General features: G+C 49.1%; 1 protein-coding gene across 1 annotated transcript in view; it reads left to right on the top strand.

Annotated features, from left to right (window-relative positions):
• The window catches only part of RPS6KA5 (ribosomal protein S6 kinase A5), a 51,286-nt gene that overhangs the window by 20,598 nt on the left and 3,625 nt on the right, over window positions 1-27,063 (top strand). The window contains exons 4-16 of the mRNA XM_073638243.1: window positions 2,851-2,966; window positions 5,432-5,539; window positions 9,381-9,464; window positions 10,401-10,504; window positions 16,408-16,558; window positions 19,461-19,622; window positions 21,899-22,024; window positions 22,748-22,881; window positions 24,417-24,510; window positions 24,709-24,879; window positions 25,710-25,901; window positions 26,193-26,352; window positions 26,809-26,972. Of these exons, the coding sequence (XP_073494344.1) occupies window positions 2,851-2,966; window positions 5,432-5,539; window positions 9,381-9,464; window positions 10,401-10,504; window positions 16,408-16,558; window positions 19,461-19,622; window positions 21,899-22,024; window positions 22,748-22,881; window positions 24,417-24,510; window positions 24,709-24,879; window positions 25,710-25,901; window positions 26,193-26,352; window positions 26,809-26,972 (1,766 nt within the window). The remainder of the gene's footprint in view (window positions 1-2,850; window positions 2,967-5,431; window positions 5,540-9,380; window positions 9,465-10,400; window positions 10,505-16,407; window positions 16,559-19,460; window positions 19,623-21,898; window positions 22,025-22,747; window positions 22,882-24,416; window positions 24,511-24,708; window positions 24,880-25,709; window positions 25,902-26,192; window positions 26,353-26,808; window positions 26,973-27,063) is intronic.

The following is a 27,063-nucleotide window of genomic DNA, read 5'->3' as shown; positions in this document are numbered from 1 at the left end:
TGAGCGGGGGCCGGTCTTTGTCTCTGTGTGGTGAGCGGAGGCCGGTCTTTGTCTCTGTGTGGTGAGCGGGGACCGGTCTTTGTCTCTGTGTGGTGAGCGGAGGCCGGTCTTTGTCTCTGTGTGGTGAGCGGAGGCCGGTCTTTGTCTCTGTGTGGCGAGCGGGGGCCGGTCTTTGTCTCTGTGTGGCGAGCGGGGGCCGGTCTTTGTCTCTGTGTGGCGAGCGGGGGCCGGTCTTTGTCTCTGTGTGGTGAGCGGGGACGGGTATTTGCTTCTGTGTGGTGGGCGGGGGCCGGTCTTTGTCTCTGTGTGGTGAGCGGGGACGGGTATTTGCTTCTGTGTGGTGGGCGGGGGCCGGTCTTTGTCTCTGTGTGGTGGGCGGGGCCGGTCTTTGTCTCTGTGTGGTGAGCAGGGACGGGTATTTGCTTCTGTGTGGCGAGCGGGGGCCGGTCTTTGTCTCTGTGTGGTGAGCGGGGGCCGGTCTTGGTCTCTGTGTGGTGAGCGGGGGCCGGTCTTTGTCTCTGTGTGGTGAGCGGAGGCCGGTCTTTGTCTCTGTGTGGTGAGCGGGGGCCGGTCTTTGTCTCTGTGTGGTGAGCGGGGGCCGGTTTTTGTCTCTGTACATAGAGCAGGGGAGAGACTTTGTTTCTGTTTGGGTAGAGGTGACGGGTCTTTGACCTCTGTGTAAGTTTTGGGGACTGGTCTTTGTCTCTGTGTGGTGAGCGGGGGCCGGTCTTTGTCTCTGTGTGGTGAGCGGAGGCCGGTCTTTGTCTCTGTGTGGTGAGCGGGGACCGGTCTTTGTCTCTGTGTGGTGAGCGGGGGCCGGTCTTTGTCTCTGTGTGGTGAGCGGGGGCCGGTCTTTGTCTCTGTGTGGTGAGCGGAGGCCGGTCTTTGTCTCTGTGTGGTGAGCGGGGGCCGGTCTTTGTCTCTGTGTGGCGAGCGGGGGCCGGTCTTTGTCTCTGTATGGCGAGCGGGGGCCGGTCTTTGTCTCTGTGTGGCGAGCGGGGGCTGGTCTTTGTCTCTGTGTGGCGAGCGGGGGCCGGTCTTTGTCTCTGTGTGGCGAGCGGGGGCCGGTCTTTGTCTCTGTGTGGCGAGCGGGGGCCGGTCTTTGTCTCTGTGTGGCGAGCGGGGGCCGGTCTTTGTCTCTGTGTGGTGAGCGGGGGCCGGTCTTTGTCTCTGTGTGGTGAGCGGGGGCCGGTTTTTGTCTCTGTACATAGAGCAGGGGAGAGACTTTGTTTCTGTTTGGGTAGAGGTGACGGGTCTTTGACCTCTGTGTAAGTTTTGGGGACTGGTCTTTGTCTCTGTGTGGTGAGCGGGGGCCGGTCTTTGTCTCTGTGTGGTGAGCGGAGACCGGTCTTTGTCTCTGTGTGGTGAGCGGGGACCGGTCTTTGTCTCTGTGTGGTGAGCGGGGGCCGGTCTTTGTCTCTGTGTGGTGAGCGGAGGCCGGTCTTTGTCTCTGTGTGGTGAGCGGAGGCCGGTCTTTGTCTCTGTGTGGCGAGCGGGGGCCGGTCTTTGTCTCTGTGTGGCGAGCGGGGGCCGGTCTTTGTCTCTGTGTGGCGAGCGGGGGCCGGTCTTTGTCTCTGTGTGGCGAGCGGGGGCCGGTCTTTGTCTCTGTGTGGCGAGCGGGGGCCGGTCTTTGTCTCTGTGTGGCGAGCGGGGGCCGGTCTTTGTCTCTGTGTGGCGAGCGGGGGCCGGTCTTTGTCTCTGTGTGGCGAGCGGGGGCCGGTCTTTGTCTCTGTGTGGCGAGCGGGGGCCGGTCTTTGTCTCTGTGTGGTGAGAGGGGATGGTCTTTGTCTCTGTGGCGAGCGGGGGCCGGTCTTTGTCTCTGTGTGGCGAGCGGGGGCCGGTCTTTGTCTCTGTGTGGTGAGAGGGGCCGGTCTTTGTCTCTGTGTGGCGAGCGGGGGCCGGTCTTTGTCTCTGTGTGGCGAGCAGGGGCCGGTCTTTGTCTCTGTGTGGCGAGCGGGGGCCGGTCTTTGTCTCTGTGTGGCGAGCGGGGGCCGGTCTTTGTCTCCGTGTGGCGAGCGGGGGCCGGTCTTTGTCTCTGTGTGGCGAGCGGGGGCCGGTCTTTGTCTCTGTGTGGCGAGCGGGGGCCGGTCTTTGTCTCTGTGTGGCGAGCGGGGGCCGGTCTTTGTCTCTGTGTGGCGAGCGGGGGCCGGTCTTTGTCTCTGTGTGGTGAGAGGGGATGGTCTTTGTCTCTGTGGCGAGCGGGGGCCGGTCTTTGTCTCTGTGTGGCGAGCGGGGGCCGGTCTTTGTCTCTGTGTGGTGAGAGGGGCCGGTCTTTGTCTCTGTGTGGCGAGCGGGGGCCGGTCTTTGTCTCTGTGTGGCGAGCGGGGGCCGGTCTTTGTCTCTGTGTGGCGAGCGGGGGCCGGTCTTTGTCTCTGTGTGGCGAGCGGGGGCCGGTCTTTGTCTCTGTACATAGAGCAGGGGAGATCCTTTTGTTTCTGTTTGGGTAGAGGTAACGGGTCTTTGACCTCTCTGTAGGTTTTGGGGACGGGTCTTTGTCTCTGTACATGGAGTTGTGGCAGATCTTTGTCTACTTTTGCCAAACTGCATACAGGCATAACAGATTCTCCATTCATTAGACAAGCCATTGGAAAATAGCAAAAAAGCAATGCATGCTGGGAAGTGAGAGAAAGAAAGTTCCAGCATCTCTAGTGCTGGCAGAATGCTGATGAACAATGGATGGCAAGTTACCAATCTTGATAATCAGGACAGGTCCTGCACATATTTGAATAGTGTTTTTTCTATTGGGGATTGAGGGCAGCGGGACCACACTTTTACTCTGCCTTTGGGTAAAGTAGAGTCTGAACTTTCCCTTTTTATTATTCTGTGTCTGGTTTAATTCTCTTTTTGCAGATTACATTAATGGAGGTGAGCTTTTTACGCATTTATCCCAGAGGGAAAAATTCACGGAGTGTGAAGTACAGATCTACATCGGGGAGATCGTCCTGGCCCTCGAGCACCTGCACAAGGTGAGTCTGCTGCCGCTTATTGGGGTCTTCACCTTCTGACACTTGTAGGACCTGACCCCCGTAGGTGGCTCAGGAAGGAATCGGGGAGGGTTATAAATGGCGTAGAGGTGGAGCGCTCTGCCGGGAGATAAGTGGCTGACTAAACACTGGTTTTATTATTTCCGTGTTTTTCATGACGCTCATGTTAAGAGCTCATAAATGCAGACACTTAAAAGATAATTCCATTTCCAGGATCTGTTCTACGCCTACAAACAAATCGGGAAACCTTAATCGTACATAGCCCTTCACCAGGTATAATGTACGGGATCGTTATTCCTGGGAAAGCTAGCTGACAACACATATGGCAGCCATCACAGCTCCAGGAGGGGGTGGCACCCAGCTTTCCTGGAATCCTGATATGCCAATGTTCCTAGTTCTGCAGCACATTCTTGCAGTGTAACCATAACACATTTTTTATTTTGCAAACTTTTAAAATTTTGCAATGATTTCATGGAAATTGCTGTACATAAAATGTGATTGGACAGCTCTGTGTGAATGGAACCTGAAAGGGATGTCCAGCACCGCTCACTCCCACATCGGAGATGAGTGGTGCCAGTGACGTTGTGTCCCCACTTGCCCACTGAGGCGCGTGCACAATCGGCAGGTATCGTGCACTTGTCCTATTCTAATAATTAGGAGACCTGATGCCTGCCAGTCGTGCGCGCCCTTGCAGATATGTACAGATGCAATATTTTTGGCACTGCGCAGTGCACACCTCCCGACGCAGAAGTGAATGGCGCCGGGCAACACTACTAACCTGATAACTACCAAGCGCCATAAACTTTCATTGCTTGGTCCTGAGCTTTAACCACATAAAGGTCAGTGTAGGAGGAGCAGGTCCAGTCCGCAGCTGCCTGATAGACCCTGGGGAGAAGACAGAAGCGGTTTATTATCTCTACTGTCTTCCATTTCACCGGCTCCATAGCGCTCAAAGAATATTCACTGATGGTAAGCCGAGATCTTGAAAATGATTACGAACTGTACCACAAAGTATAGTCTGAAGCTGCAGAACAGGACGGGTTTTCTGAGCACCATAGATCGAAGGTCCTAAAGAGGCGAGCTGATATTTGCTCTCTTGCAGCAGAGGGGTAGAGGATTGGGGGGTGGAGGAGGCTTTAGTCCTTGCAAAGTCACATTTTGCAGTCGTTGAAGTATTGCAATTACCATTGTATTGCACATTTTGGAGGTAGAGGCGTTACTGAAAGCCTTCAGAATATCGCCCCAGGGTGGATTAGGACAGCTCCCTAGCTTTCCTCTCGCAGCCTTTGACACAGTGACACACAAAAGCCCAATTGTGGCCGCCCGCCCGCAGAAGGCGACATTAATATTTGCATTGATGCAGTCAGGTCAGGGAGTCGGGAGCAGAGCTTGTATGTCAGGAGTGGGGGGCTCTGCTGGGACCCGAGACCTCGTCCCCCTTCTTTCTGTAGTTTATTTCTCTCGCTGGATGGATGTAGTCTAAACAATGCAAACAGGAGTGAAATGTGAAGGAGAGATGGAGGACGGAGACACGACACGGGATTGTATTGTCGTTTTGTTATCACAGCTGCAGGGCGCAGATCAATGTAACACAAGCATCACAGGCATTAAACGAGGGCTCCGATTGTAGGCTAAGGGTATGTGCCCGCATAGCGTTTTTCAAGCGTATATGCTGTGGAATTTCCGCAGTGTATACGCTTGGTAAACGCTATGTAATCCGCCCCCCATGGTCCCCAAGGGGATTCCGCAAGTGTAATGCCCATGCTGTGGATTTTTCCGCAGCGTTTTTGATGCGCGGAAAAATCCGCAGCATGTCCATTAATTTTGCTTTTCCGCAAGCGGAATTGCCTTTGCAATGCAATAAAAAACGCAAGGCAATTCCGCATGTGGAAATCGCGCGATAAATGCACGATAAACGCGTGCGGAATTCCGTATGCGTTTATCCGGGAGAGAACATGCAGAAATGAAGCAGACAATTTCTGCTTCATTTCCGCAGCGTGGACACATAGCCTAATAAAGCTTAAACAATGCATAATGAAAAGTTCTGCAATTTTCGACTATACTTTGTGTTTTAGTTCTATATCTGCTGTAAGTGAACGGGATCTTGTCTATGTACAGAGGTGGAACATCTGCTCTGACATAATACGTTTCCGCTGCGGAAACGCTTAAAAAACGCATCGTGGGCACACAGCCTAACAGTTGAGGGTTTGTTACAGTTGTATCCAGTCTGGACAATCCTCTGTGGCCAGATATACATTACTCCTGATACATTGTAGCAAACTTTCCGGACAGGAGAGACTCCCAGTAGTGCTGTGTACATTCTTCTTCTCCGGAGGATTTATTGCTGTTTATGTGCCGGATGCCTGACTTATCTGCAGCTCCGTCTCTGTCCAGTCCTCCACTGTCTGCAGACGTCTCACAGAACTGAGAATCTGCTTTACTTTCAGCTGGGGATAATATACCGGGATATCAAACTCGAAAATATCCTCCTGGACTCCAGCGGCCACGTGGTCCTAACAGACTTCGGTCTCAGTAAGGAGTTTCTATCAGATGAGGTAAGTGACTTACACAGTCGTCTAGGGTTCTTCACTTTTTAAAAAAAAAAAACTACATTTCTCTAGTGATGGATAGGCGGCATTCTCAGTGATGTCACCGCTGATCTCTGGTGATGGATAGGCGGCATTCTCAGTGATGTCACCGCTGATCTCTGGTGATGGATAGGCGGCATTCTCAGTGATGTCACCGCTGATCTCTGGTGATGGATAGGCGGCATTCTCAGTGATGTCACCGCTGATCTCTGGTGATGGATAGGCGGCATTCTCAGTGATGTCACCGCTGATCTCTGGTGATGGATAGGCGGCATTCTCAGTGATGTCACCGCTGATCTCTAGTGATGGATAGGCGGCATTCTCAGTGATGTCACCGCTGATCTCTGGTGATAGGTGGCATTCTCAGTGATATCACCGCTGATCTCTGGTGATGGATAGGCGGCATTCTCAGTGATGTCACCGCTGATCTCTAGTGATGGATAGGCGGCATTCTCAGTGATGTCACCGCTGATCTCTAGTGATGGATAGGCGGCATTCTCAGTGATGTCACCGCTGATCTCTAGTGATGGATAGGCGGCATTCTCAGTGATGTCACCGCTGATCTCTAGTGATGGATAGGTGGCATTCTCAGTGATGTCACCGCTGATCTCTGGTGATGGATAGGCGGCATTCTCAGTGATGTCACCGCTGATCTCTGGTGATGGATAGGCGGCATTCTCAGTGATGTCACCGCTGATCTCTGGTGATGGATAGGCGGCATTCTCAGTGATGTCACCGCTGATCTCTGGTGATGGATAGGCGGCATTCTCAGTGATGTCACCGCTGATCTCTGGTGATGGATAGGTGGCATTCTCAGTGATGTCACCGCTGATCTCTAGTGATGGATAGGCGGCATTCTCAGTGATGTCACCGCTGATCTCTGGTGATAGGTGGCATTCTCAGTGATATCACCGCTGATCTCTGGTGATGGATAGGCGGCATTCTCAGTGATGTCACCGCTGATCTCTAGTGATGGATAGGCAGCATTCTCAGTGATGTCACCGCTGATCTCTAGTGATGGATAGGCGGCATTCTCAGTGATGTCACCGCTGATCTCTAGTGATGGATAGGCGGCATTCTCAGTGATGTCACCGCTGATCTCTAGTGATGGATAGGTGGCATTCTCAGTGATGTCACCGCTGATCTCTGGTGATGGATAGGCGGCATTCTCAGTGATGTCACCGCTGATCTCTGGTGATGGATAGGCGGCATTCTCAGTGATGTCACCACTGATCTCTGGTGATGGATAGGCGGCATTCTCAGTGATGTCACCGCTGATCTCTGGTGATGGATAGGCGGCATTCTCAGTGATGTCACCGCTGATCTCTGGTGATGGATAGGTGGCATTCTCAGTGATGTCACCGCTGATCTCTGGTGATGGATAGGCGGCATTCTCAGTGATGTCACCGCTGATCTCTGGTGATGGATAGGCGGCATTCTCAGTGATGTCACCGCTGATCTCTGGTGATGGATAGGCGGCATTCTCCGTGATGTCACCGCTGATCTCTGGTGATGGATAGGCGGCATTCTCAGTGATGTCACCGCTGATCTCTGGTGATGGATAGGCGGCATTCTCAGTGATGTCACCGCTGATCTCTAGTGATGGATAGGCGGCATTCTCAGTGATGTCTCCGCTGATCTCTAGTGATCACAAATGGGGCATACTGGAATAATATAATATGTTATTGAAGAGCAGTAAAAAGCATATGGCCCGCCCAATAGCCTAATTTAAATATGTAATAACTAAGGATAAAGAACCTTGAAGTAATAATACAGATAATAAAGTATGATGCCAACAAAAGTGCCCCCCCCCAAACACAGAATGATACCCCCACAGCAAATTCCTCCACATGATGACCCTACTGTACCCCTCCCCCCCCCCCCCCAGCAAACTATGGTGACCAATCACAGTATGATGCCCCAACTGTGATCCCCACATAGTCCTCCCTACAGTATACTGGGCCCCACATAGTCCTCCATACAGTGTAATGGGCCCCACGTAGTCATCCATATAGTATAATAGGCCCCATGTAGTCCTCTATATAGTATAATGGGCCCCATGTAGTCCTCCATATAGTATAATTGGCCCCATGTAGTCCTCCATATAGTATAATTGGCCCCAAGTAGTTATCCATATAGTATAATGGGCCCCACATAGTCCTCCATATAGTATAATGGGCCCCACATAGTCCTCCATATAGTATAATGGGCCCCACATAGTCCTCCATATAGTATAATGGGCCCCACGTAGTCCACCATATAGTATAATGGGCCCCACGTAGTCCTCCATACAGTATAATGGCCCCACATAGTCCCCCGTACAGTATAATAGGCCCCATGTAGTCCTCCATATAGTATAATGGGCCCACATAGTCCTCCATACAGTATAATGGCCCCACATAGTGCTCCATACAGAATAATGGCCCCACATAGTCCTCCACACAGTATAATGGACCCACATAGTGCTCCATACAGTATAATGGGCCACATGTAGTCATCCATATAGTATAATGGGCCCCACGTAGTCATCCATATAGTATAATGGGCCCCACGTAGTCCTCCATATAGTATAATGGGCCCCACGTAGTCATCCATATAGTATAATGGGCCCCACGTAGTCATCCATATAGTATAATGGGTCCCACGTAGTCATTCATATAGTATAATGGGTCCCACGTAGTCATCCATATAGTATAATGGGCCCCACATAGTCCACCATATAGTATAATGAGCCCCACGTAGTCCTCCATACAGTATAATGGGCCCCACATAGTCCTCCATACAGTATAATGGCCCCACATAGTACTCCATACAGTATAATGGGCCCCACATAGTCCTCCATACAGTATAATGGGCCCCACATAGTCCTCCATACAGTATAATGGCCCCACATAGTCCTCCATACAGTATAATGGGCCCCACATAGTCCTCCATACAGAATAATGGGCTTCACATAGTCCTCCATACAGAATAATGTGCCCACATAGTCCTCCATACAGTATAATGGCCCCACATAGTCCTCCATACAGTATAATGGCCCCACATAGTCCCCCATACAGTATAATGGCCCCACATAGTCCTCCATACAGTATAATGGCCCCACATAGTCCCCCATACAGTATAATGGCCCCACATAGTCCCCCATACAGTATAATGGCCCCACATAGTCCCCCATACAGTATAATGGGCCCCACATAGTCCCCGGCGTCGCAGGCTAAATATAATCACTCTGAGAGCCAGATTTGGCCGAAGGGCCAAAGTTTGACGTGTGCCTTATATTGTAGTGAATATTGAATACCTGCTCTATGTATATTTCCTCTCAGCCTCCATAAATTGCATATAGAGTTATCATGTAGATGAGTGGTGGGAGGAGGGGGATGCTGCTGCAGCTTCCCTCTTTCTCACGGTACGAGTTATGCCTTAGAATGGAAAAAGACCCAAAAAGTGAAGATCAGTATTACTGTTTTTGAATCCTTTGTCCTGGTCTCTGATGCTGTAATCCTCGTCTGTCAGGACATTGCAGGTGAGGGATTAATGCGGCACATTCACCTCGATTATCCCTGGAACCATAACTGGGAATGTAGCGGCGGGTGGTAACGTGTAAACAGGAGCAGAAGTAAAACATCCCCCAGCCGGGGCCGACACCATGACTGCTCAATATGATTATGCCATATAATGCAGTATTGTGTATGGCGATGTGAGCATGGAGGACCGGAGAGCCGTACTGTGCTGTGTACACCAACCCCAAATATATACTATATCCTGTGTCCTTTATTCTACATCAAATGATCCATTTCTTTACTCTTAGACTGAGCGAGCCTATTCCTTCTGTGGGACCATCGAATATATGGCGCCGGAGATCGTCCGAGGAGGGGACTCTGGACACAACAAGGTACCGGGATCTATATATCCTATATAATGATGTCACCGCTGATGTCTGGTGATGGATAGGCGGCATTCTCAGTGATGTCACCGCTGATCTCTGGTGATGGATAGGAGGCATTCTCAGTGATGTCACCGCTGATCTCTGGTGATTGATAGGCGGCATTCTCAGTGATGTCACCGCTGATCTCTGGTGATGGATAGGAGGCATTCTCAGTGATGTCACCGCTGATCTCTGGTGATGGATAGGCGGCATTCTCAGTGATGTCACCGCTGATCTCTAGTGATGGATAGGCGGCATTCTCAGTGATGTCACCGCTGATCTCTGGTGATTGATAGGCGGCATTCTCAGTGATGTCACCGCTGATCTCTGGTGATTGATAGGCGGCATTCTCAGTGATGTCACCGCTGATCTCTGGTGACGGATAGGCGGCATTCTCAGTGATGTCACCGCTGATCTCTAGTGATGGATAGGCGGCATTCTCAGTGATGTCACCGCTGATCTCTAGTGATGGATAGGCGGCATTCTCAGTGATGTCACCGCTGATCTCTGGTGATGGATAGGCGGCATTCTCAGTGATGTCACCGCTGATCTCTAGTGATGGATAGGCGGCGGTCTCAGTGATGTCACCGCTGATCTCTGGTGATGGATAGGTGGCATTCTCAGTGATGTCACCGCTGATCTCTGGTGATGGATAGGCGGCATTCTCAGTGATGTCACCGCTGATCTCTAGTGATGGATAGGCGGCATTCTCAGTGATGTCACCGCTGATCTCTGGTGATGGATAGCCGTCCATTCAGTGACAGCAGAGATGTTAGACTGGTAAGTGAATGAGTCTCGGAGCATTAGACTATTATATTAGACGCTTTCATTACTTGTGAGGATTAATCCTTCTTTACTTAACCTTTTTCATGGCTTTCTTTTTCGGCCATTGTCGTCTTTCAGGCTGTGGACTGGTGGAGTTTGGGCGTCCTGATGTATGAGCTGCTGACGGGAGCGTCGCCATTCACTGTAGACGGGGAGAAAAATTCACAAGCGGAAATTTCTAAGTACGTCCCGTCCTGCTGGAATATGACACATAATACTGAAGGTTACAAAACAACCAGTTCTGAGCTATGTACACTCCGTCTAAGAGAAGGCACTAATGCAATCTTTGTTTAGAAAAATATTAATTTTTATTGTAGAAAATATTTAAAAGCATTAAAACTATATATAAGCGGGAACTTTCAAGAATATAACCAACAGGCAGTGTTTGACACTTGCATATCTATATATATTCATACAAGCGAAACCACATAACAGCAACTCAGTAGCACAGAAATGTTTTTTCCAGTAGGGTTAGTTATACAATAGTGAATTAAGTTAAGGTGCGAGGGCAATGTAAGATTTGTATAAACCCAGGTAAAGGATATGGCTCAGAGTGCAATCAGATGTCCCCCGTGTTGTTATATTAGTGATGAATAAGTATATACTTACAATTATGTAATGCAAGGTCCGCACATATCAGGGCTGCCGTCCCACCTCAACGACGCCGTTTCGCCAATGCTTCTTCAAAAAGATCTGGAGGTTAATGTACTCCTGTTTTGACATTATACTACATTTTACTGAAGGCTAAAAAAAATATCCTGAACGGGAAATTCTCTCCTTTAATTGGTGTCAGGTGTCTTGTCTTCACTAACATCATCACTCTCCTGAAATACTCTGTGCTGCAGTGGGACCTCACTCCTCCCACTATGTAACTGTTATGTTCTGCTACCAGAGCTAAGGAAAGAGAGGAGATCTGTCCCTACGATAGAACTCAGCTGAATCCCTACGATGTAACAGGGGACCTGATCCTGCGATCAGACCTGCTAAAGTCCTAAGCTAGTCTGTACGAAGACCTATAGATGTGGGGAGGGAATCCCTACAAGTACTAAGGACTGGGAGGAAAATGGACACCTCCTAACAGAAAAAGTAGCAGACAGACGAACAAACAAAATATATAGAACATAGAGGTCCGTAGACCAAGCAAACTAACAGAGTTAGAAACAGAGCACAGGCTAGCTAGAAAGTAGTTATACAATGAAGTCCAGCAAAGCCAGAAGGGCGGAGCAGGATTAAATAGGCCAACAAGGTCATGTGACCAGCAAAGGAAAAAACCTAAGAGCAAGGTTCTAACAGTACCCCCCCTTCTAAGAGGATACTCCGGATCCCCTAGGACCAGGCTTATCAGGAAATCTCCTGTGAAACGCTCTGATAAGTATGGACGCGGAAACATCATCTGACCTCACCCAAGAGTTATCCTCGGGTCCGAAACCTTTCCAGGCCACAAGATACTGCAAACTACCTCTATACCGTCTAGAGTTAAGGATGCGAGAAATTTCATATTCCCCGTCCTCCACCACCGGAGGAACAGAGGCAGAGGCGTCACAATCCGATACAACAGCTTTTTTTAACAGAGAGACATGAAATACCGGATTAATTCTCCAGGAGGTAGGAACCTCCAACCTAACAGCAGATTGGTTGACAACCTGAAGCACCTTAAAGGGCCCTACAAACTTGGGACCCAATTTCTTAGAAGGAATCCTCAACCGCAGATTCCTAGAGGACAACCAAACCATGTCACCAACAGCGAACAAAACCTCCTGTCGTTTCCTATCAAAGTAGTCTTTAGATTTTCTGTTGGCCTCCTGAAGATTACCACGCACATCCGTCCAAACTCTCTCCAAATCACCGGAAAAATTCTCCTCCTCAGGCACGGCAGATCCCAACTTGGAGAACGACCCAAACGACGGATGTCTCCCAGAACAACAAAAAAAAGGCGAACAACCAGCAGAAGAAGATGTATGATTGTTCAGAGCAAATTCAGCAAGTGGCAGAAACTCAGACCACCCCTCTTGATTGTCTGCCACAAAACAACGCAAGAACTGCTCAACATCCTGGTTTTTCCTTTCTGTCTGGCCATTAGATTCAGGATGATATCCGGACGAGAACGACAAATGAACTCCCAACCTGTCACAAAAGGCACGCCAAAAACGAGCCACGAACTGAGGACCCCTATCAGAAACAATGTCAGTAGGAACGCCATGAAGTCTGACAATTTCCTTGACAAAGGCCTTAGCGAGAGTTTTAGCGCAGGGCAGTTTGACGAAGGGAACCAAGTGACACATCTTGCTAAAACGATCCACAACCACCCAGATGACAGTAAAACCCTCAGAGGGGGGAAGGTCAGTTATAAAGTCCATAGCCAAATGTGTCCAAGGAGCACTGGGAACCTCCAAAGGACAAAGCAACCCCGCAGCAGGAGTATGTGAGGACTTAGATCTAGCACATATAGTACATTGACGCACCCACTTAATGACTTCCTTCTGCCATCCAGGCCACCAAAAACTGCGACCCACCAGTCTCTTGGTCTCAGAGATTCCGGGATGACCTGCCAACCGAGATTCGTGACACTCAACAAACAAATCTCTCCTAAAGGTCCCAGGCACAAACAACCTCCCATGAGGAGTGTTAGATGGGGCATTCTCCTGTGCTTTAAGAATCTCATCTTCCAAAACGGAGTCCAAAGCAGCTATCACAACACCTTCTTGTAAAATGTTCTCCTCTTTCTCAGCACCGACTATGGGAGAAAAACTGCGAGACAAGGCATCCGCCTTAACATTCTTAGTACCAGGGATGTAAGTAACGGAGAAATTAAACCGCGAAAAAAACAGTGCCCACCTAGCCTGACGGGCATTCAGGTGCTTGGCAGCATCAAGATATATCAGATTTTTATGATCCGTAAGAACCTGAACGGGAAATTCCGCACCTTCCAAGAAGTGGCGCCAGTGTTCAAATGCGAGTTTAATAGCCAATAATTCCCGATTACCAATATCGTAATTCAGTTCAGTCTCCGAAAATTTTTTTGAAAAAAAGGCACAGGGATGTAATCCATCCCCGTTATCCTGAGACAATACTGCGCCAACCCCCACAGAGGAAGCATCAACCTCAACCAAAAACGGCCTAGTAACATCAGGCTGCATAAGGATGGGAGCAGAGGTGAACCTCTCCTTGAGATACACAAAAGCTTCAATGGCCTCAGAAGACCACTGAACCGCATCAGCACCTTTCCTGGTGAGATCGGTCAGAGGTTTGACAATACTAGAAAAATTTTTTATGAATTTTCTGTAATAATTGGCGAAACCCAAAAACCTCTGTATCGATTTCAAACCAATAGGTCTAGGCCATTCCTGTACAGCCTGAACTTTAACCGGGTCCATCTCAAAACCTTCACTGGAGACAATGTAGCCCAAAAAACTAATTCTCTGTACAGCGAACTCACATTTCTCCAGCTTAGCAAAAAGCGAATTGTCCATTAACAACTGTAATACCTCACGTACGCTCCGCCAATGAGACTCCAGATCAGGCGAATAAATCAGAATGTCATCCAAATACACAACCACATTTTTGCCGATCAAAGGTCTAAGGATGTCATTAATAAGATTCTGAAAAAATGCAGGAGCATTGGTAAGACCAAAATGCATAACGAGATTCTCAAAATGACCCACAGGAGTGTTAAAAGCAGTCTTCCATTCGTCACCCTCCTTCATGCGCAACAGATTGTATGCCCCCTTAAGGTCAATTTTAGAGAATCACTTGGCCCCCATTAACTGGTTAAATAAATCAGGAATCAATGGCAGTGGGTAAGGATTGCGTACAGTAATTTTGTTAATCTCACGAAAATCCAGACAAGGACGTAAACCGCCGTCCTTTTTTTTTACAAAAAAAAATCCAACCGCCACAGGAGACTTAGAGGGCCTAATGTGACCGGCGGCCAAACTTGTCTGTATGTATTCCTCCAAAGCCTTCCTCTCAGGAATAGTAAGGTTAAATAAACGACTCTTAGGAAGAGTCGCTCCAGGGACAAATTCAATAGAACAATCATAGTCTCTATGAGGAGGCAAAACCTGCGATTCCTTCTCAGAAAAAACTCTCCAAAAATCCTGAATAGGAACAGGCAATTCTCCCCTATCCAAAGCTGCAATACGCCCGTTACAACACTTGTCATAACATTTATGGCTCCAGGATTTAATTTCACTGGTAGACCAATCCAGTACAGGATTGTGAAATTTTAACCAGGGCAATCCCAATATTACTGGAGAAGGCAAGTTATTCAAAACTACCAAATCCAATTTCTCATGGTGAACACCATTAATAGTGAGAGGAAATTCACAGACCTTGAGAGTAATATTCTTCAAAGGGGAGCCATCCACAGAAACCACAGCAATGGGGGATGATAAAGGTTCGGGTTTTAAATTGAGTCTTTCCAAGAATCCCCCATCAATTACATTCAGAGTAGACCCACAATCAACAAACACCCGAAATTCCATTAATTTTTCCTGAGCAATCGTGGAAGCAGCTAAAAATACACCCTTGGAATTTAAACAGGCAATACGGGCATGACTGACCATTTTTTTTTCTTTCTTCATACGAAGCTCACAGCCTTTAATCAAATGACCAGATTTTCCGCAATAGAAACACAAGCCTTCAGAAAATCTACGGTCTTTTTCTTGAGAGTGAGGTGCCACCGATCCAATCTCCATCGGTTCACCACTGTTAGTACACACATTCTTATAACCAGAAACTGACATAGCAGAGGATTTGCTCTCATTAACCCTTGCACGCAGTCTCCTATCCACCCGTATAGCTAATTGCATAGCCTGTTGCAAATCTTCAGGTGTAGGATAAGCAATTAGCAGGTCTTTAACCCTTTCATTGAGCCCAGCAAGAAATAGACTTTTCAGAGCAGAATCGTTCCACCCTGTTTGAGTAGACCATCGACGGAAATGAGTACAATATTTTTCCACATTACCTGATCCCTGTCTCAAACGTCTTAACTCAGTCTCAGCTGATGCGACACGGTCAGGATCATCATATAATAGTCCCAAAGCAGAAAAAAAACTATCCACTGATCTGAAGCATGTATCACTAGGTTGCAAAGAAAAGGCCCACTCCTGAGGCTCTTTGCGCAAAAGTGACATTATGAACCCTATGCGCTGGGATTCATCCCCAGAGGACTTGGGTCTCAAACGAAAATACAATAAGCAAGCATTTTTAAATGAAAAAAATTCTCGGTGTTCACCAAAAAATAAATCCGGCAAACATACCTTAGGCTCCAAGAAATGTGCTCCAGGACAGTTACTCACGTGCTGACGGAGCTCGGCCACCTCCAGAGAGAGTCCCTGCAGGCGATGAGCCAAATCCTGAACCGACACCATGATGGAACAGAAAAATCTTTCCTTAGAGAATTTGCAGGCTGGACTTACTGTTTTATGTTCTGCTACCAGAGCTAAGGAAAGAGAGGAGATCTGTCCCTACGATAGAACTCAGCTGAATCCCTACGATGTAACAGGGGACCTGATCCTGCGATCAGACCTGCTAAAGTCCTAAGCTAGTCTGTACGAAGACCTATAGATGTGGGGAAGGAATCCCTACAAGTACTAAGGACTGGGAGGAAAATGGGACACCTCCTAACAGAAATAGTAGCAGACAGACGAACAAACAAAATATATAGAACAAAGAGGTCCGTAGACCAAGCAAACTAACAGAGTAAGATACAGAGCACAGGCTAGCTAGAAAGTAGTTATACAATGAAGTCCAGCAAAGCCAGAAGGGCGGAGCAGGATTAAATAGGCCAACAAGGTCATGTGACCAGCAAAGGAAAAAAAACCTAAGAGCAAGGTTCTAATAGTAACTCCTTCTACTAGATCAGCATACTCCTCTCCTGAAATACTCTGCTCTGCTGGGGAACCTTGTTTTTTTTTCTCTAAGTAACTCCGTGTCCTTCTACAAGAACAGCACACTCCTCTCTTACAATGCTATTTGCTGATTTTCGCTTAAATCACTGACTTTTTTTTATTTTTTATGTCGCTTCAGTAAAATACTTTTACTGATGGAATTATGGCACAAATACAAATCTGTGCTTTTGCAGGAGAATATTAAAAAGTGACCCGCCTTACCCCCCAGAGATGAGCGAGCTGGTGAAAGATCTCATCAGAGGTCTGCTGATGAAAGACCCCAACAAGCGGCTCGGCTGCGGTCCCGCTGACTGCGATGACATAAAGAAACATCCTTTTTTCCAGGTGAGTTTCCTGCTGCCCAGGTCCCGTGCTGCGGTGCTGAGCTCTACTGATCCAATGTCTGACAGACACAGGAGAGAAGCTGCCGCTGCATCCCCCCTCTCTGCACATTATTACCCTACTGGTATACATGGAAGCAGAAACTACAGGCCGCTCATCTATTCCCTGCACTCCTGATTTACTAGCTTCAGTGATTTTACCCTTTGTATATTTGATATATTTCAGAAATGATTATTAGGCTGGATACTGGCCCGGCTGATGGGCATCTAACCCAACCTTTCCCCTAACACATGCTTGCTCTTTTACATCAATCTTGCATGTGTTTTTGGTAGGAAAAGGGGAGAAAGCCACTGCCAAAATGCTCTGTCACCCTTCAAACACATTTACCCCCTTTCCTCTTCTGACTTATCTGACATCCATCCCTCGGGGCTCTCCGGTCTCCTTCCCTCGGGGCTCTCCGGTCTCCTTCCCTCGGGGCTCTCCGGTCTCCTTCCCTCGGGGCTCTCCGGTCTCCTTCCCTCGGGGCTCTCCGGTCTCCTTCCCTCGGGGCTCTCCGGTCTCCTTCCCTCGGGGCTCTCCGGTCTCCTTCCCTCGGGGCTCTCCGGTCTCCTTCCCTCGGGGCTCCCCGGTCTCCTTCCCTCGGGGCTCTCTGGTCTCCATTTCCCTCGGGGCTCTCTGGTCTCCATTTCCCTCGGGGCTCTCTGGTCTCCATTTCCCTCGGGGCTCTCTGGTCTCCATTTCCCTCGGGGCTCTCTGGTCTCCATTTCCCTCGGGGCTCTCTGGTCTCCATTTCCCTCGGGGCTCTCTGGTCTCCATTTCCCTCGGGGCTCTCTGGTCTCCATTTCCCTCGGGGCTCTCTGGTCTCCATTTCCCTCGGGGCTCTCTGGTCTCCATTTCCCTCGGGGCTCTCTGGTCTCCATTTCCCTCGGGGCTCTCTGGTCTCCATTTCCCTCGGGGCTCTCTGGTCTCCATTTCCCTCGGGGCTCTCTGGTCTCCATTTCCCTCGGGGCTCTCTGGTCTCCATTTCCCTCGGGGCTCTCTGGTCTCCATTTCCCTCGGGGCTCTCTGGTCTCCATTTCCCTCGGGGCTCTCTGGTCTCCATTTCCCTCGGGGCTCTCTGGTCTCCATTTCCCTCGGGGCTCTCTGGTCTCCATTTCCCTCGGGGCTCTCTGGTCTCCATTTCCCTCGGGGCTCTCTGGTCTCCATTTCCCTCGGGGCTCTCTGGTCTCCATTTCCCTCGGGGCTCTCTGGTCTCCATTTCCCTCGGGGCTCTCTGGTCTCCATTTCCCTCGGGGCTCTCTGGTCTCCATTTCCCTCGGGGCTCTCTGGTCTCCATTTCCCTCGGGGCTCTCTGGTCTCCATTTCCCTCGGGGCTCTCTGGTCTCCATTTCCCTCGGGGCTCTCTGGTCTCCATTTCCCTCGGGGCTCTCTGGTCTCCATTTCCCTCGGGGCTCTCTGGTCTCCATTTCCCTCGGGGCTCTCTGGTCTCCATTTCCCTCGGGGCTCTCTGGTCTCCATTTCCCTCGGGGCTCTCTGGTCTCCATTTCCCTCGGGGCTCTCTGGTCTCCATTTCCCTCGGGGCTCTCTGGTCTCCATTTCCCTCGGGGCTCTCTGGTCTCCATTTCCCTCGGGGCTCTCTGGTCTCCATTTCCCTCGGGGCTCTCTGGTCTCCATTTCCCTCGGGGCTCTCTGGTCTCCATTTCCCTCGGGGCTCTCTGGTCTCCATTTCCCTCGGGGCTCTCTGGTCTCCATTTCCCTCGGGGCTCTCTGGTCTCCATTTCCCTCGGGGCTCTCTGGTCTCCATTTCCCTCGGGGCTCTCTGGTCTCCATTTCCCTCGGGGCTCTTTGGTCTCCATTTCCCTCGGGGCTCTCTGGTCTCCATTTCCCTCGGGGCTCTCTGGTCTCCATTTCCCTCGGGGCTCTCTGGTCTCCATTTCCCTCGGGGCTCTCTGGTCTCCATTTCCCTCGGGGCTCTCTGGTCTCCATTTCCCTCGGGGCTCTCTGGTCTCCATTTCCCTCGGGGCTCTCTGGTCTCCATTTCCCTCGGGGCTCTCTGGTCTCCATTTCCCTCGGGGCTCTCTGGTCTCCATTTCCCTCGGGGCTCTCTGGTCTCCATTTCCCTCGGGGCTCTCTGGTCTCCATTTCCCTCGGGGCTCTCTGGTCTCCATTTCCCTCGGGGCTCTCTGGTCTCCATTTCCCTCGGGGCTCTCTGGTCTCCATTTCCCTCGGGGCTCTCTGGTCTCCATTTCCCTCGGGGCTCTCTGGTCTCCATTTCCCTCGGGGCTCTCTGGTCTCCATTTCCCTCGGGGCTCTCTGGTCTCCATTTCCCTCGGGGCTCTCTGGTCTCCATTTCCCTCGGGGCTCTCTGGTCTCCATTTCCCTCGGGGCTCTCTGGTCTCCATTTCCCTCGGGGCTCTCTGGTCTCCATTTCCCTCGGGGCTCTCTGGTCTCCATTTCCCTCGGGGCTCTCTGGTCTCCATTTCCCTCGGGGCTCTCTGGTCTCCATTTCCCTCGGGGCTCTCTGGTCTCCATTTCCCTCGGGGCTCTCTGGTCTCCATTTCCCTCGGGGCTCTCTGGTCTCCATTTCCCTCGGGGCTCTCTGGTCTCCATTTCCCTCGGGGCTCTCTGGTCTCCATTTCCCTCGGGGCTCTCCGGTCTCCATTTCCCTCGGGGCTCTCCGGTCTCCATTTCCCTCGGGGCTCTCCGGTCTCCTTCCTCTGGACTCAGGTGTTTGCAGATTATCTCCCTGGAGAATACAATGACTCTCCTTGTGAAATCCAACTGCCCGGTCGTCATCTCCCCACATCTGCCGTCAGGAAGCCCCATACTAATTATATCGCCGGCCGGTACATATCTGGGGGGTATGGCCTGCCTTATATATATTGTTGCCCTTCTTACATTTCAGACCCTGGATTGGGAGGATTTGGCAGCAAAGAAAGTGCCCGCTCCATTTAAGCCGGTGATCAAGGATGAGCTGGACGTGGGGAATTTTGCAGAAGAGTTTACAGAGATGGATCCTACGTACTCCCCAGCCGCTCTGCCCATGAACGCCGACCGGATATTTCAGGTAACTGAGGCTTGTGCCTGGCGCGGCTGCCAGCTCTACTCGGGGGGAATCGTGACCCTTGGAGCTATTCCTGCGATTACACAATGTGCTTTGCTGAGTCACATGTCGGGGTTTCGTTGTAACGAGCTGCTGAACGAGACATCCGGACAGAGGGCGCAGTATCCAGCGATGCACCCCCGTATAATGCCGGATACTTCTCTGGTTACTGTATGGATTGGGCTTTATACAAGGGTGTTATTATTATATCAGGAGCCTAAACTTCCGCCTCCTAATGTGATCGTCACAGACGCTGGAGTCCTTAAATTCTGATGTTATGTTCAAGATAACGCGGAGCAGTGCAGTGTATACTCACAGGTACTCGCCTCTAAGCGTATGTTACCATACACATGGTGCGGATCTATGCGTGGAGGAAACTGCAGCTCTGCGAGACTTGTAGCATGTGAGCAGCGACAGCGGCCAACACTCAATCTTATCATCTGAGGGTCTGCAGGTAGTGATGTCTCATTCATCAGATGAGACCACCCACAATGTAAATCCCAATGGAAAACTGTGCAGACAGTGAACAAGCAGGGGGTGGTGGAAGATTTCCGCTCTGAGGCCTGCAGAATACTGAGTGCAGCTCTGGGGTGTAATACAGGAGGTAACTCAGGATCATTACTGGATCAGTAATGTAATATATGTACACAGTGACTGCACCAGCAGAATAGTGAGTGCAGCTCTGGAGTATAATACAGGATGTAACTCAGGATCAGTAATGTATGTACACAGTGACTGCACCAGCAGAATAGTGAGTGCAGCTCTGGGGTATAATACAGGAAGTAATTCAGGATCAGTAATGTAATGTATGTACACAGTGACTGCACCAGCAGAATAGTGAGTGCAGCTCTGGAGTATAATACAGGATGTAACTCAGGATCAGTAATGTAATGTATGCACACAGTGACTGCACCAGCAGAATAGTGAGTGCAGCTCTGGGGTATAATACAGGAAGTAATTCAGGATCAGTAATGTAATGTATGTACACAGTGACTGCACCAGCAGAATAGTGAGTGCAGCTCTGGAGTATAATACAGGATGTAACTCAGGATCAGTAATGTAATGTATGTACACAGTGACTGCACCAGCAGAATAGTGAGTGCAGCTCTGGAGTATAATACAGGATGTAACTCAGGATCAGTAATGTAATGTATGTACACAGTGACTGCACCAGCAGAATAGTGAGTGCAGCTCTGGAGTATAATACAGGATGTAACTCAGGATCAGTAATGTAATGTATGTACACTGTGACTGCACCAGCAGAATAGTGAGTGCAGCTCTGGAGTATAATACAGGATGTAACTCAGGATCAGTAATGTAATGTATGTACACAGTGACTGCACCAGCAGAATAGTGAGTGCAGCTCTGGGGTATAATACAGGAAGTAACTCAGGATCAGTAATGTAATGTATGTACACAGTGACTGCACCAGCAGAATAGTGAGTGCAGCTCTGGAGTATAATACAGGATGTAACTCAGGATCAGTAATGTAATATATGTACACAGTGACTGCACCAGCAGAATAGTGAGTGCAGCTCTGGAGTATAATACAGGATGTAACTCAGGATCAGTAATGTAATGTATGTACACAGTGACTGCACCAGCAGAATAGTGAGTGCAGCTCTGGAGTATAATACAGGATGTAACTCAGGATCAGTAATGTAATGTATGTACACAGTGACTGCACCAGCAGAATAGTGAGTGCAGCTCTGGAGTATAATACAGGATGTAACTCCGGATCAGTCATGTAATGCTCTGATGATAATAATGAGATTCTTATGGGGGTTTCTATGGATCTCTGCTTTCCCGTGGGCACTGAGCAGTACACTGCGGCGCTGAGTGAGAGGCTTGCTTCACCCTAAGTGGAGGTAATACTCCAGCTCCTTCTTTGCTGTCTTGGGTTATATTGCGGTGACACGTCTCGGTCACTTGCACCTTGGCATGAAAACTGGATGGATCTGTTGCTTAATTAGAAGCTTTGTTGCTCTGGATTTCCTCAGTATTTGGCGTCTCTGGAGACATCTGAACGTTTTCACAAGTGCAGGAACAGCTGCAGTGTATTTTTATCCTTTTTATTTTTAACGTCTGTGCCATGTTTGCCCATGTGATGATTACAGAGTGCGCTCCGCATCCCCGGACTCCTGCCTCCCCCATATTGTCTATGCTCGCTATATATATATATATATATATATATATATATATAATACCCTGATGATGATTGTTTTGATGTTTTTTTGCAGGGTTACTCTTTTGTTGCTCCATCCATCCTGTTCAAGCCGAATGCTGCCATCGCAGACACTGTGCAGTATCACTTGGGAGTGGAGCGACCGGGAGTCACAAACATTGCGAGAAGTGCCATGATGAAGGTATCAGAACAGACACCTCAGCTGCTGCATAACCTCTTTCTGAACAGGAAATGGAGTTTGATGTCACTCACTGATTGCATGATATAATCTGCTTTTTTTCAAAGTTGTAATCCGCAGCTGCTAAAGTTTTACAGGGCAAGCGACCGTCATGCTGCGACCCTAGTGTTAACCTTATCCCCCTACTGCCTGATGTAGGACCCCCTTAAACTACAGTGTCCCCCTTACTCCCAGCCCCCCGCGGTGTTAATCATAATGCTTCCCTTTGCCAGCTGCCTTCTCTTTAAAGGGGTTGGCTCACTATAGGGGATCATGAACCTGCTCCAGCTGTTGTGCAATTACATCTCCCATCAGGCACTGACAGCCTATGGCTTCAGATGAATGCTGGAAGTTGTAGTTTTACAACAGCTTGAGTGCCGCAGGTTGCTGATCCCTGGCACAGATGATGGTGATTGCAAGAAGTGATGGCACCAACATATGTCGCCCATCTACCCAGATATGTCATGTCAGACGGTGCACATCTCCGCAGTACCAGGCTGATTAACCATGCAGGGGTCTTGCACATCCGTGTGACTTCCCCCACAGCAGCACCTTGCTCCTTCCTCTGATGTTTCCTCCTTACGGCCTCTTTGCTTATTTCTTTTTTTTTTTTTTAATTCACATTCTGATCTTTTTTTTTTTTGTTAAGTGCTAACTTATTGACAGCGTGGCATTCATTCCCTGCAGGACTCCCCCTTTTATCAGCACTACGAGCTCGATCTGAAGGAGAAGCCGCTTGGAGAAGGCAGTTTCTCCATCTGTAGAAAGTGTTTGCACAAAAAAAACAACCAGGAGTACGCGGTGAAAATCATCAGCAAACGGTACGTGGCCCGAACGCTGCAAGGTCCGTGTGCGAGGGGCATCGGTACAGTGCACACACCCCGGGGCCGCTCCATACTGCACAGTCATAGGGTAGATCTGAGCAGGCGAGAGGGGGTGGAATCCAAGATGTTTCCAAGACTGTAACTGTGGGAGGAGGTAACAAAATGTATCAAATCCTATGTTTAGTGACAACTCCTTATTATTCACAATTATACACAGTAACAGCTCATCACCCACTACTGCTGACAACCAATAATGTACCACCATAACGACTGCACAGCAGAATAGTGAGCGCAGCTCTGGAGTGTAATACAGGAGGTAACTCAGGATCAGTAATGTAATGTATGTACACAGTAACTGCACCAGCAGAATAGTGAGTGCAGCTCTGGAGTATAATACAGGATGTAACGCAGGATCAGTAATGTAATGTATGTACACAGTGACTGCACCAGCAGAATAGTGAGTGCAGCTCTGGAGTATAATACAGGATGTAACTCAGGATCAGTAATGTAATGTATGTACACAGTGACTCCACCAGCAGAATAGTGAGTGCAGCTCTGGAGTATAATACAGGATATAACTCAGGATCAGTAATGTAATGTATGTACACAGTGACTGCACCAGCAGAATAGTGAGTGCAGCTCTGGAGTATAGTACAGGATGTAACCCAGGATCAGTAATGTAATGTATGTACACAGTGACTCCACCAGCAGAATAGTGAGTGCAGCTCTGGAGTATAATACAGGATATAACTCAGGATCAGTAATGTAATGTATGTACACAGTGACTGCACCAGCAGAATAGTGAGTGCAGCTCTGGAGTATAATACAGCAGATAACTCAGGATCAGTAATGTAATGTATGTCCCCATTGACTGCAGCAGCAGAATAGTGAGTGCAGCTCTGGAGTATAATACAGGATGTAACTCAGGATCAGTAATGTAATGTATGTACACAGGGACTGCACCAGCAGAATAGTGAGTGCAGCTCTGGAGTATAATACAGGATATAACTCAGGATCAGTAATGTAATGTATGTACACAGTGACTGCACCAGCAGAATAGTGAGTGCAGCTCTGGAGTATAATACAGCAGGTAACTCAGGATCAGTAATGTAATGTATGTACACAGTGACTGCAGCAGCAGAATAGTGAGTGCAGCTCTGGAGTATAATACAGGATGTAACTCAGGATTAGTAATGTAATGTATGTACACAGTGACTGCACCAGCAGAATAGTGAGTGCAGCTCTGGAGTATAATACAGCAGGTAACTCAGGATCAGTAATGTAATGTATGTACACAGTGACTGCAGCAGCAGAATAGTGAGTGCAGCTCTGGAGTATAATACAGGATGTAACTAAGGATCAGTAATGTAATGTATGTACACAGTGACTGCACCAGCAGAATAGTGAGCGCAGCTCTGGGGTATAATACAGGAGGTAACTCAGGATCAGTAATGAAATGTTACTGGTCTTTGCTCTTTGTTGTGTCTATTAATCATGTCACGCTTTTTACTTCTTCGTCTTTCTCTATGTAGAATGGAGAGTAATACGCAGAAAGAAATAGCAGCAATGAGGTTGTGCGAGGCTCATCCTAATATAGTGAAGTTACATGACATATATCATGACCAGGTGAGTGAATATTGTCGTCTACTGATAGAATTGGATTAGAAACATCCATATCTGGTAAATTAAAGTAGCTGAACTGTCTAATAACAGCGAGTAATGGATAATATTCGTCTGTCCTATTTTAAGTCCTTTGTTCCTGTGAGCAGCGATGTCTGACAGCGTGTTTTGCGTCTTTCTCACCTTTTCTGCACATTTTTGCAGCTTCACACGTTTCTTGTGATGGAGTTACTGAAAGGAGGAGAATTGTTCGAGCGAATCAAGAAGAAGAAATCATTCAGCGAGTCCGAGGCCAGCCACATCATGCGCAAGCTGGTGTCTGCAGTCAGCCACATGCACGACGTGGGGGTTGTACACCGCGACCTGAAGCCGGAGGTACTGCCCAAACGTGAATACTCATTTATATGCGAGGGACGGGACCACCAGTAATACTGACTCTTGGGCCCTCACCTGAATGCAAATATCACCCGGCTGCATTGATCAGATCCCGACTGCCTCATTCTCCACACAGTTCAGTGGATTGGGGGCTGCGTTTTGCATGTGGTTGGGGGTCTGGACGTCTCAGGAGTTTTAGGAAGATGGTTTAAGTCCTAGAACACAGAAGGTGGCAACGGCTCAGGAGATGGGTGAGGGGTGTAAGGTTATTAGGGGCACTCGAGAGGGGGGCACAGAAGGTGATAAGAGAACTATGGAGGCAATGGAAATGGAGGACAGAAGATTTCCAGGGTTCTGTGGAGTCAGGGGCGGCTAATGGGGAGACAGGAGGGTCAGGTGGGCTGTTTGGGAAGGGGGAGAATAAAAGGGCAGGGGTCCTCAGAAGTGCTGAGGTTAGGCACAAGTTCTTGGCAGGCAATCTCTTCCAGCCGGGGCCGTCCTCCCTGCAGGGTCTGATGGGCTGGCATTGAGGACGTCCGCCATTGAGAGGTGTAAGGATCTGTCCACAATGAGTGTCCTAATATCGTTCAGTAACTGTGCTGCCACCTAGTGACAGAATTTAGTAACACAGCTAGCTGAAAGGCACAGGCAGCATTATGGGGGGAGCATTGTGGCGTTTAGTAGGCGGGGCCCAGGGAGGAAGGGGTCGACGTCCTCCTCCGACTGAACAACACTGCCCACAACTCTCATCATGTACCTTGTATCTTTTGATGTTTAGTGTTTCCTATTGTTCATTCTGATTTTGTATTTTTTTTCTTTTGTGTCTCCAGAATTTCCTATTTACGGATGAAAGTGATAATTCAGAAATAAAAATCATAGATTTTGGATTTGCTCGGTTAAAGCCTCCAGATAATCAGCCGCTTAAGACCCCCTGCTTCACTCTGCATTACGCCGCGCCGGAGCTGCTGAACGCCAACGGCTACGACGAGTCGTGTGACCTCTGGAGTCTGGGGGTCATTTTAGTAAGTGGAAGGAAAACTTGACTTTTATGGGGGCCATCCCGAGGGGCGCTTATAATGGAGGAAACCTCACGGCCACTAATATTGGAGTATTTTGCAGCCCCTGACATTGTTCAGGTCAACACTGAGCTTTCATAGAATGTGGAGTAAGTTTGTAATAAACTTTTTAGCAAAACTTTGTTGTGGGCCCCCTAAGGCGGCCCGTGGACCTAGAAAGTTTGTGCACCCCTCATCTGCAGCCACTTTTAATAGGAAATGCTCCGATAATGAATTGTAGTGAATTATTCCTCGCAGTATACGATGCTGTCGGGTCAGGTGCCTTTCCAGTGTCACGAGAAGACCCTGATGTGCGCCAGCGCAGAGGACATCATGAAGAAAATAAAGCAAGGCGACTTCTCTTTCGAAGGCGAAAGCTGGAAAAATGTGTCTCAGGAGGCGAAGGATTTAATACAAGGTACAAAGCCGGCTACTTTCTGAGCCAGGCCGGCACATGCATCAGGACGCTGCATCTTGGATTAAGTATTAGCCCCCCACTCCACTATAGAGAGGGCCATGTTCAGCTTATGAAAGTCTGAATGGTAATGGGACATTCATGGCTATCACAGACCCTGCATGTAAATGAATCAGACCCCATAGTGCACACCAGCATTACCTCTGTCTGTCAGGCCGGGATGGCAGTATGTAGGGTCATTGCATTGTGTAGAAGTAATGCACCCATCGTGGCTGAGGGATGGGGGCTTGGGTATTTTACTTTGTAATAATAAATAATTGCCGCCTCCAGTGGACGCCGTTGCTACTATTGCATATGGCTGTTGCAAAATTATGCTGCTGTCATGGCTTACTGGGAATTGTAGTTTTGCACTAGCCGGATGCTGCTCACGGTGCTTCACTTTTCCTTTTCTCTCCTCAGGGCTTCTTACTGTAGATCCGAATAAAAGAATCAAGATGTCGACCCTGAGATATAACGAGTGGCTTCAGAACGGCAGCCAGTTATCTTCCAACCCCCTGATGACCCCGGATGTCCTGGGCTCGGCCGGAGCGTCAGTGCACACTCATGTCAAAGCCACGTTTCATGTAAGATTATCTTTCCTCTGGGGGGGGGGTTTAGCTGACGGATAACGGAATTTTTGCCCCTTCAAAAACCGGCAACATTGGGGTACAGTGG

This window comes from Phyllobates terribilis, unplaced genomic scaffold (genome assembly GCF_046119375.1).
Source record: "Phyllobates terribilis strain yellow unplaced genomic scaffold, ASM4611937v1 Scaffold_7__3_contigs__length_470593459, whole genome shotgun sequence".
Lineage (NCBI taxonomy): Eukaryota > Metazoa > Chordata > Amphibia > Anura > Dendrobatidae > Phyllobates > Phyllobates terribilis.
This window is presented reverse-complemented; position numbering and strand designations above follow the sequence as displayed.